This window comes from Staurois parvus, unplaced genomic scaffold (genome assembly GCF_062004578.1).
Source record: "Staurois parvus isolate SC_StPar_1 unplaced genomic scaffold, SC_StPar_1.0 ptg000209l, whole genome shotgun sequence".
NCBI lineage: Eukaryota > Metazoa > Chordata > Amphibia > Anura > Ranidae > Staurois > Staurois parvus.
In genome coordinates, this window is record NW_028318005.1 from 10,802,644 (window position 1) to 10,814,781 (window position 12,138).

A 12,138-nucleotide genomic window follows, 5' to 3' on the forward strand; every position below is an offset into this window, starting at 1 on the left:
GGGTGACCATCAAGGCCCCTTATGTATAGTCCTTCTTTTTTCTTCAGCTGTCACTCTGTTTGGTCCAAAGTCAGGATCTGTAGACGTAATGGTCTGTTCTACAGCACAATACTACAGTATATGGGAAATATTTCTGTGTAAGATTTTATAACTACCAAATTACAAATAAAATAATTATAAAATCACAACACATTCTTTCTAAAATTTCACTTTGCACAATAAATATATCCATTTCCGTGGGAATTTTAACCTTTAGAAGATTTCTGGCTTACGGCTGCTCGGAGTATTCTCAAGAGAGTGTCGGGAAGAAGAAGCATTTCGGCTACAGATACAGAGATCATCGCGTTGATCCCGGAGAATGCAACTAATCCAAAGAATGAACTAGGTAAAAACAGATCCCAACATGTTGGCATTGGACTGATGTAAAACGTACCTGTCACCAGATAAATAAAAACAGAAGAACATATAAAAATAAAGAAGATGGTGGCCAAAAACAAGTGTTTTTCCGTACATTGCCTGAGAATAGACATGTTTATCTCGAGTATGGGAACTGCTGGGCCTGTTTTGAAAATATTGGTTCCTGGTGTCATTGAAGGGTCTCATTTATCCAGGCCATGGTATAACTAGTAGTAGTCACATTGCACCTGAATTGTTCTGTAATGTTGAAGACATTTGTAGCTTCTACAAGCCACTTCTTCAGTTCTACCGGATGTTAGGAAGATAACCCAGCATCCATACGCACAGACATATTAATCCAGGTAACAAAATCAAAACAGGGCACACTCTCTTAGTGCATTGACGTAGTACACCAAGAATTTAATATAAAGCATAAAAATGCATACTCACAAACCGATGGGGGATAAAAACAGACAAGAAGAGTCCATAATAACAGTCCAAAGTGACGATAGACCCTTAGTGAGGTAAGCTAACGCATTTCAGGAGACGAACTCCCTTCATCAGAGCCAGTTACCATGAAACGTGTAGATGTTGATTGACCAAGAACAGGATGGGAGGTGAGAAAAGATGTGATACTTAACTAGAACTTGGTGGTACCACAACTTTCCCATCTCCGATCCAGTTCTTGGACAATCAACATCTATATATTTCTTGGTAATTGGATTAAGGTGTCTGTGCTACTGATGTAGGATTAAATGTTGGGGTATCTTCCTGCTAACCATTGGAGCTGAAGAAGTGGCTTGTAGACGCTACGAAATGTCTTCAACATTGAAGTTCAGCTGAATATGACTTACTACTACTAGTTGTAGTTCCCTGGCTGTACCTGGTTCTAATACCTTTGAGTCACTGACCTGCTGTATAATGTTGGAATTCCTTATCTCTTGTTCCAGATCAGTGATTCAGAAAGTATTAAAATGCTTGTAAACCACAGACATGAACTATGAACAAAGCATATCCTTCTATAGTGTGTACTCATTTCAGAGCACTAAGTGTCATTTCTGTCTTCTGCATTGTTTTCTGCTATCAGCATGAATCGCTTCTGACAAATTTTCCTGACACCAAAAGAAAAATGGTGACAGGGGAGGGACCTTCAGTTGACAGCCTCAGCTCTGTTCCTTTGAGTTTTCTGGAGGGTGGTGTCTTTTCCGTCCAATCAGTTCTACAGAGCTCTCCTCACTGAGCTCTGCAGAGTGTAACTTCAACTCTGCACCCCCTTTTTTTATTTTTTTTTTAACTCAGGCTTTAAAAAAACTGGACTTTGAACTGATACAGAGAAGAGAATACTGCAGATAAACAGGTACAACTTATGTACAACATATGTAGGAGGATTTGTATCACCAGAGGCCAGTCACTTCACTGGGTATATGGAAGGGTTTACAACCACTTTAAAGATAATGTATCAACATGACAACTATTCTCAAGGAGATAGTCAACAAGGGGAGCCCCCATACTTTTCCCCTAACGAGGTCACTTTAGATTCACTTGCAGTTCAAACTCACAATTGACCTAAACACTGCATGCATATTTCTATTATGTTGCCATTCTGAATGAGGTAATTGAATTGTACTATAAACCATGTGATGACCCAGGTGGGACTTGAACCCACAATCTCCAGCTCTGGAGGCTGATGCCTTCTCCCAGGGGCGTATATACAAGGCAAACAAGGCATTTACCTAGGGCAGCATTTTTCAGGGGGGCAGCACTGTCCCCTGGAAGAAGGGACTGAAGAAGGGACACATGCGGCATGGGGATCAGGTGGGATCTGAAAGAGGCTGCGGGCTGGTTGACAGTATATGCAAAGCCCAACTCTCATTCTCAAGGATGTCCAGAGCTGTGAAGGCGAGCGTCTTTCTCTCTCTTGCCAGGTGGGGAAGGCGGTGTATGGGGGGCAATGGTAGTAGAAGGCTCTTTCAGGTAGGGGGGGCAGGGGTGTTGTTGGTCAAGGTCTCAGGCTCTCTCCACCACGGTGGTGGGGAAGTGGTGTTGGTTGGTGTCAGGCTCTCTATACAGGGGGGGGGGCGATTTTTGTGTTGCCTAGGGCAGTACAAAACCTACATACACCACTGCCTTCTCCATTAGGCCACTGGGCCAACTATAGGGAAGCTATGTAACGCCGCAGTATCTTTCTGCAGTTTCTGTGGACCCCTTGACGTGCTATAGGTAATCTAGGTCTATTGAGATTCTTGCTGTTAGGGAGATTGCTGAAAGATACCCTCTAAAAAAAATTGGAGCAAACAAAAAAAATGTCCTTTTGCCCATAGCAGCCAGAGAGGTTTCATCTCTTTTATCGTAGATAAGAAAATGAAAAGAGGAACTTGATTGGTTATTATCTTTCACACCCCTGCCCAAGCTCTACTTGTATTTTTCTCTAATGGAGAAAGCATGAGCTCTGGAGGCTCTTTTAGGCCACTGGGCCCACTATAGGGAACCTATGTAACTCAGCAGTATCTTTCTGCAGTTTCTGTGCACCCCCTGATGTGCTATAGGTAAGCTAGGTCCATTGAGTTTCTTGCTATGAGGGAGATTGCTGAAAGATACCCTCTAGAAAATGAAAGAAGGAACTTGATTGGTTATTATCGTTCACACCACTGCCCAAGCTCTACTTGTATTTTTCTCTAATGGAGAAAGCATGAGCTCTGGAGGCTGATGCCATCTCCATTAGGCCACTGTGCCCACTATAGGGAACCTATGTAACTCCGCAGTATCTTTCTGCAGTTTCTGTGGACCCCTTGACATGCTTTAGGTAAGCTAGGTCCATTGAGATTCATGCTATTAGGGAGATTTCTGAAAGATACCCTCTAGAAAATGAAAGAAGGAACTTGATTGGTTATTATCATTCATACCACTGCCCAAGCTCTACTTGTATTTTTCTTGTTTTCTTTTTGTCTGCAGATGCCAAAAGAACAAATAAACATGGAGGACGTTTGTCAGCTCAGGTGATCAGTACCGCCATCCAGGCCTGTGAGGCCTACCTGAACAGCCTGGAACATGATGACATTGACATGGAAACATGCTCAGCTTCCATCATGACAGATACAGCGTGGGAAGAATTTCTGCGTCATTATTATCAGGTCATCCAGTAAGTGAACACCCAAGGAATCATTTATGATGTAATTTTTTTTTTTACATCCAAACATGATGTCATTTTTATATTATCAGACATCTGGCGTGAACTCAAAATTCCAGGCAGATATAAAAAAAAACATTCAAAATAAAAATTATATTATTAATGAATAATAATATTTAGTGCTGTGCTCCCGTGCTAAATTAATTATATAAAAAAATTTGCAACAGTGATTATCAGTTCATAATCAAACTATATACTCAAAAACATATTAAAATAACAAAAACAATATAATATAATAGCCTTGATGCAAACAATTTGTGTGCTAAATGAACAGTCCTCTTGATAAATCCAAAAACTCGTGTCACCAAATGGGGAAAAACACCGATGAATATTAATATATATTGCGCTCACCTCCAATTTTTCCCTGATATATAAATAGGCAAAAAACACTTTTTGTCCTGACAGGACAGATGAAAACTACTCCTGCTCCAGATCTCTCACTCAGCTGGTTGCATGTTGTTGTATGCTAATGATCCACCTGGTGTCTCTCCACAATGCTGCTTAACCTCCCTGGCGGTTTTCCCGAGTGTAGCTCGGGGTAAAATTTCAGTACCACAAGCGTTATCCCCGAGCTACACTCGGGCTTACCATGCGGCGCTGCATAGGGAGTCCGTGCAGCACTTACCTTGTCCTTCGTTCCCTCGATGTGTCCCCTGTAGCGTCCCCGGCCATCTCCTCCGGCCGATGCCGGCATCCGGCTTCTGTGTTCCGGTTCCCGTGACGTCGGGACATACGGGCGCCGCCAGCGGAGGGAAATTTAAAAAATTTAAAAAACGTCATTTTATTTTTTTCAATTTTACATAGTAAAACATTGCTGTTTCATCCCATTTCACATACATATTGTCCCTAGTGCTTTGTCCTGTGCCCTGCCTGCATTTTCTCTGTTCTTTCTGCCTGGAAACTGAGAAACGTCCATGGCGTCCAAAAAGTGTCCCTTTACGTCAAAAGCGGTTTTAGATCAGCTAGAGAACAGCGATAGTAAATCAGAACCACTTGCAGAATTGAATGATAATGATTTGTGAGGAAATTTTCCTAAAAATTACAGCCTACAATAAAAAACTATTTCCATGCGAAAAAATGGTACCGCTTTCAGCACAAAAAATCGGAAAGAATCATACCGCTAGGGAGGTTAATAAGATGGATATGGAAGGATTCCTCACTCGCACCTCCAGGGCTCTATTTGTCTATATATCCCCTCCAGAATATTTTGATCACTGGAGCTGGGTGTAAGGTGCCACCATAGCATGACTTCTGTAGTACTGAAATGGAGCTGAGTAACTTCACCAAAAAAAAAAATATCACTTGATTTTTATAAAAAAAACATTGTTTAATTCTGGGAGGTATTCATTAATAAGTTAATACATTTTTTAAAATGCAACTAGTGTAACAACCTGAATATGACTTGGTAGCGGCCTCTTGCGGTCCTTGTTCAAACCTAGAGGTAGGAATAGCCGTAGGAACACTTCAGGTGTGCTGCATGCAAATATACTAAAAGGGAACAAGATGAGAGGAAGAGCAAGCAGGAGGATGATCTCAACAGTCTGCTGCTATCTTTATCCAATCAGTGGGATAGGAGTAGAAAGAGGAGGACATCACTGTATTTCTGAACTGTAAGTGGCATATTCACCTGGCTGTGATGTATGATGGGGCTGTGTCAATCTTTGGACTGGACAGACAGATAATAAAAATGCATCAGAATGGAAGAGCAGGTTGAAGTGTTTCTTGACTAAATAAAGTTGTTTAGGAGATGAAGGTTTGCAGTATGTTGTCTTGCCTCGTAGAATATGCTAGCAGAACAAGGTAACAAGCCCCAATGCTTGGTCATGACTGGAATGTGTAGCTTGGGGGGATGGGTGAATGGAATCATGGAACCGGAAATACCTACCGTAACATTATAATAGTACAGTATGTTCTGGCTGTTAAATAATCACTTCCTATCTCATTGCAGTGATGGAGCTGTGATAGACCAATCGTCCTCCTATGTGGACCAGTGTGATCATGTTTTAAGACGATTGGCAGACATGAACCCACAGCTGGACATTGAAGGAGACAGAAACATCTGGATTGTTAAACCGGGTGCCAAATCCAGAGGTAGAGGTGAGAGAACAAGAATCACATGGCCTTATGTCCTACCATACCTTGCCATACTGGCGTACCCAATCCATTTTGTCTGGAAGTTTCGTTTTCTCTGCCACAATTCATTACATCAAAAGAGTCAGCCCACCTAAGACTAATTTATTGGTTAGGAATGGAGAGTGGTTGATGTTGGAGTATTATATGCAGCCAATTATTATCTAGCACCTCACAGACCCTGAAGAGCTAGTAGTCAACATGTGTCAAGCGCCTATGAATCTACTTTAGAGATACACTCACCAGCTACTTTATTACGTACACCTTGCTAGAACCAGGTTGGACTCCCTTTTGCCTTCAGATCTACCTCCATTCTTTGTGGCATAGATTTAACAAGATGTTGGAAACATTCCTCAGAGATTTTGGCCCATATTGACATGATAGCATTACGCAGTTGCTGCAGATTTGGCGGCTGCCCTTCCATGATGCGAATCTCCCGGTCCACCACATCCCCAAAGGTGCTTTATTGGATTGAGATTTGGTGATTGTGGAGGTCATTGGAGTACAGTGAACTCATTTTCATGTTCAAGAAACCAGTTTGAGATGATTTGAGCTTTGTGACGCGGTGCATTATCCTGCTGGAGATAGCCATCAGAAGATGGGGACACTGTAGTCATAAAGGGATGGACATGGTCAGCAACAATACTCGGGTAGGCCATGGCTTTTAAACGATGCACAGTTGGTACTAAGGGGCCCAAAGTGTGTGAAGAATATATCCCTCACACCATTACACCACCACCAACAGCCTGAACTGTTGATACAAGGCAGGATGGATCCATACTTTCATGTTATTTACACCAAATTCTGACCCTACCATCTGAATGTCGCAGCTGAAATCGAGACTCATCAGAACAGGCAACATTTTTCCAATCTTCGTTTGTCCAATTTTGGTGAGCCTGTGCGAATTGTAACCTCCGTTTCCTGTTCTTAGTTGACAGGAGTGGCACCCGGTGTGGTCGCCTGCTGCTGTAGCGCATCCGTTTTAAGGTTCAACGTATTGTGCATTCAGAGATGGTCTTCTGCATACCTTGGTTGTAACGAGTGGTTATCTTAGTTACTGTTGCCTTTCTATGATCTCAAACCCCAGTCTACCCATTCTCCTCAGACCTCTAACATCAACAAGGCATTTTCGTCCACACAACATCCGCTCACTGGATATTTTCTCTTTTTCGGACCATTCTCTGTAAACCCTAGAGATGGTTGTGCGTGATAATCCCAGTAGATCAGCAGTTATGAAATTCTCAGACCAGCTTGTCTGACACCAACAACCAGGCCACATCCAGAGTCACTTAAATCCCCTTTCTTCCCTATTCTGATGCTCGGTTTGAACTTCAGCAAATTGTCTTCACCACATCTAGATGCCTAAATGCATTGAGTTACTGCCATGTGATTGGCTGATTAGTAGTTTGTGTTACCACACAATTGAACAGGTGTACCTAATAAAGAGGCCGGTGGAGCACATGGAAGAAACACAGGAGCACATGGAAGAAAACTGTGCAAACACAGAGAGCAGATACAGACTCCATGCAGATGATTGGGACCTGATAAGAACTGCACCCTAGACCCTAGCATTGCAATACTGTACAACAAAATAGTTCTAGTTGTTCCATATGTGTTGAGATCATCCAAGTTACAGGCAGATGGATGCGGTTGGCGGAATCTCTAACATGGTTGAACTTCCTTGTCCTGTCATAATTATGAAATACCATCTTGACCTAAGGGCCAGGAACCCACCGCATGCTATGACAGAGAAAGAAAAAGCAGCCATGGAACAGGGTCCAGACCATGGCCCCTTCAGGCCTCATGCACACAGGGGCTTTTTGCAGCTACTTTTAGGGGCGTTTTCAGCCCTCCATGTTATCCTATGTATCCATGCACACAAACATTAGGAGCTTTTAGTGGCAGTAGTGTTTACCAGCAGGAAAAAAAACCCATGGCCAGTGCGTCCAGGAGCAGCAGCGTTTTGTCAGAAAAATGCTTGATGTGTCTAAACGCGTATTAATGATAGGCGCTTATAATTCTCGCCAATGAAATGGGTTATCGCCAAAGCACTTGACACCTGTAAACGCGCCTAAATGCCTGTAAAACTGTTAGACACTTTGATAAGAGTCAGGCGTTTTTTTTGCCAAAACGCAGCTGCCAAGAGGAGGAGCTTTTTTAAAACGTCCTGTGTGCATGAGGCCTTAACGTGTAATTTTAGATATACATAATGAGATGGCACCACTCCCACCCTGCTAAATTCCAGAAAGTTTTCAGGCCATCTAGGAGATTCAGTCACATACGTGAGTTTTTGGTCTTCCTCAGGATGTCATCCCCAGTGGAGTTGACTAGTAGTTACCTGATCTAGTTCCAAGAGAAACCTCCCACCTACAGTTCCTTGAAAAAGAATTCATACCCCTTGAAATTTTCCACATTTTGTCATGTTACAACCAAAAACGTAAATGTATTTTTAATTGGGATTTTATGTGATAGACCAACACAAAGTGGCACATAATTGTGAAGTGGAAGGAAAATGATAAATGGTTTTCACACTTTTTTACCTTTACTCTGATAACCCTAACTAAAATCTAGTGGAATCAATTGTCTTCAGAAGTCACCTAATTAGTAAATAGAGTCCACTTGTGTGTGATTTAATCTCAGTGTAAATACAGCTGTTCTGTGAAGCCCTCAGAAGTTTGTTAGAGAACATTAGTGAACAAACAGCATCATGAAGGCCAAGGAACACATCACACAGGTCAGGGATAAAGTTGTGGAGAAGTTTAAAGCAGGGTTAGGTTATAAAAAAATATCCCCAGCTTTGAACATCTCACGGAACACTGTTCAATCCATCATCCAAAAATGGAAAGAGTATGGCACAACTGCCAACCTACCAAGACATGGAAGTCCACCTAAACTGAAAGGCTGGGCAAGGAGAGTAATAATCATAGAAGCAGCCAAGAAGCCTATGGTAACTCTGGTGGAGCTGCAGGGATCCACAGCTCAGGTGGGAGAATCTGTCCACAGGACAACTAATAATCGTGCACTCCACAAATCTGGTCTTTATGGATGAGTGGAAAGAAGAAAGCCATTGTTGAAAGAAAGCCATAAGTCCCATTTGCTGTTTGCGAGAAGGCATGTGGGGGGGGGGGGGGCACAGCAAACATGCGGAAGAAGGTGCTCTGGTCAGATGAGAACAAAATTGAACTTTTTGGCCTAAAAGCAAAACGCTATGTGTGGCGGAAAACTAACTCCGCACATCACCCTGAACACACCACCCCCATCGTGAAACATGGTGGTGGCAGCATCATGTTGTGAGGATGCTTTTCTTCATCAGGGACAGGGAAGCTGGTCAGAGTTGATGGGAAGATGGATGAAGCTAAATGCAGAGCAATCTTGGAAGAAAACCTGTTAGAGTCTGCAAAAGACTTGTGACTGGGGCGGAGGTTCAGCTTCCAGCAGGACAACGACCCGAAACAACCAGCCAGAGCTACAATGGAATTGTTCCGATCAAAGCATATTTATTATTATTATAATACATGATTTCTATAGCGCCAATAGTTTGCACAGTGCTTTAGAAAATGAAGGTAGACTATACAGTTACAATACAATTTTGTTCAAGAGGGAAACAGATGTGTTAGAATGGCCCAGTCAAAGTCCAGACCTAAATCCAATGGAGAATCTGTGGCAAGACTTGAAAATTGCTGTTCAAAGACGCTCTCCATCCAATCTGACAGAGCTTGAGCTATTTTGCAAAGAAGAACGGGCAAAAATGTTCCTTTCTGAATGTGCAAAGCTGGTAGAGACATCCTCAAAAAGACTTGCAGCTGTAATTGCAGTGATAGGTGGTCCTACAAAGTATTGACTCTGGGGGGCTGAATACAAATGCACGCCACACTTTTCACATATTTATTTGTAAAACATTTGGAAAACCATTTCTCATTTTCCTTCCACTTCACAATTACCGTATTTTTCGCTCCATAAGACGCACCTGACCATAAGACGCACCTAGGTTTTAGAGGCAGAAAACAGGAAAAAAAAATTCTGAACTAATGGACTGCAGACATAGTACAGGAGATGACCAGAGACTGCGGACACAGTACAGGAGATGACCAGAGACTGTGGACACAGTACAGGAGATGACCAGAGACTGCAGACACAGTACAGGAGATGACCAGAGACTGCAGACACAGTACAGGAGATGACCAGAGACTGCAGACACAGTACAGGAGATGACCAGAGACTGCAGACACAGTACAGGAGATGACCAGAGACTGCAGACACAGTACAGGAGATGACCAGAGACTGCAAACATAGTACAGGAGATGACCAGAGACTGCGGACACAGTACAGGAGATGACCAGAGACTGCGGACACAGTACAGGAGATGACCAGAGACTGCGGACACAGTACAGGAGATGACCAGAGACTGCGGACACAGTACAGGGATGACCAGAGACTGCGGACACAGTACAGGGATAACCAGAGACTGCGGACACAGTACAGGGATGACCAGAGACTGCGGACACAGTACAGGGATGACCAGAGACTGCGGACACAGTACAGGGATGACCAGAGACTGCGGACACAGTACAGGAGATGACCAGAGACTGCGGACACAGTACAGGAGATGACCAGAGACTGCGGACAGCACAGGGGATGACCAGAGACTGCGGGCATAGTACAGGAGATGACCAGAGACTGCGGACAGCACAGGGATGACCAGAGACTGTGGATAGTACAGGGGATGACCAGAGACTGTGGACAGTACAGATGACTGCTGACCTTTGGGGAGGGGGGGAGCGGGTACCTGAATTTGACAGATACCCGCCCCCACTTCCGCGGAGTTGTTCTTTCATCTTACCTGTTTCTCTATCCAGCCGCGCGCTGTCTTCCCGGCTTCTGTAATGGTGCTCGGCATGACAGCCGGGTGCCCAGTGCGCATGAGCGAGAAGCACTTGCGCTTTGTGATTGGTCCGGCGGCTTTGGGATCTGTCATGTGTCCCAGGTGCCGCCTTACCATTCACAAAAAGCACCGCTTCTTGCGCATACGCACTTGGCACCCGGCTGTCATGCCCACACTACAGAAGCCAGGAAGACCGCGCCGCTGGATAGAGGAACGGGTAAGATGAAAGAACAACTCCACGGAAGTGGGAGCGGGTACCTGTCAAATTCAGGTACCCGCTCCCCCTCCCTCTCCAAAGGTCAGCAGTCATCTCTATAAGGTCCCGCTGTAGAGCTGAGCGGCCGGCCCGGTATTCTGACACGGCGGCAGTGGAAATACCGAACCGGCCGCTCCATATTCGCTCCATAAGACGCACTGACATTTTCCCCCCTTTTTTGGGGGGAAAAAAGTGCGTCTTATGGAGCGAAAAATACGGTATGTGCCACTTTGTGTTGGTCTATCACATAAAATACCAATCAGACACATTTACATTTTTGGTTGGAACATAACAAAATGTGGAAAATTTCAAGAGATATGAATACTTTTTCAAGGCACTGTGTATAAGTGGACCACCACTTCTGAAAGCTATCAATAACATCAGTTACTTTTCACTTCTTGCACTATAAAAGACCAGCAATGGAGAACTGTGGTAACATCTTGATTGTGTTACAGGCTGCAGTAGACATCCCTCAATACATTGGGATAAATTTGCTGGTTGAAGGAGCCATGGTGAAAAATCCACGTGTCCCTCTTCCAAGACAACCCACTAACCTTGTCAACCCAGGCATGACTCACCTGATCAACCACCAAAGATCTCTCTCCATGGTGCAAGCCAAGGTGTCAACAGCAACAAGCTTTGTTGGGCCTCATGATACCACCAGACACCCACCCGCCATCCCATATTCAACATTCAAAGCAAATTATCGTACCAAAACACTGCACACCTTGAACAGGGCAAAAACCACAGTCATAGATAAAGAAAACAAAGCAACGACAGAAGCTCGGTGCGGATCAGAGAGCGTAGAGTTGGTCAGGCTTTCTGAGAAGTTTGGTGTTGATCACAAGAACACAAAATCGCTCATGCAAGGAGTAAGCACAGCAAAAGTCATACAGCTTCACCAACGTTTGCTTGCCACTCCTAAGCTGTGTGTTTCGGAAAAGCCTTCTTTAACAAAACACCTGATTGGGCAGAAAGATGCATCACGTTTGGATCTGAAGATTACAAGCCTTGACTCAGGAGAAATACAGCTTCTTAAGAGGGTGACGAGGGCAGGTAAAGAGATCTGTCATTTATAAAACATACACTCATAATTTGTCCAAGAAGGAGTTTAATTGGTTGATTGCTTCTAGTTTTTAAAGCGGAGCTCCACCCAAAAGGTAAGTTCCGCTTTAAGGACTGCTTCCCCGCTCCCTATTAAGGATTAGTACCTTTGGGGGGTGGGGGGGAGCGGGTACCCGAATTTGACAGGTACCCGCTCCCATTTCCGGTCCGATTGCCTAGGCG

General features: G+C 43.9%; 1 protein-coding gene across 1 annotated transcript; it reads left to right on the forward strand.

The window, feature by feature from the left end:
- The first annotated feature begins 11,270 nt into the window (after positions 1 to 11,270).
- On the forward strand, positions 11,271 to 11,930 carry LOC149461163 (tubulin tyrosine ligase 3-like). Its single transcript, XM_089678801.1, has one exon. The coding sequence runs from the start codon at positions 11,271 to 11,273 to the stop codon at positions 11,928 to 11,930; it is 660 nt and encodes a 219-aa protein (XP_089534927.1).
- The last annotated feature ends 208 nt before the right edge of the window (positions 11,931 to 12,138 follow it).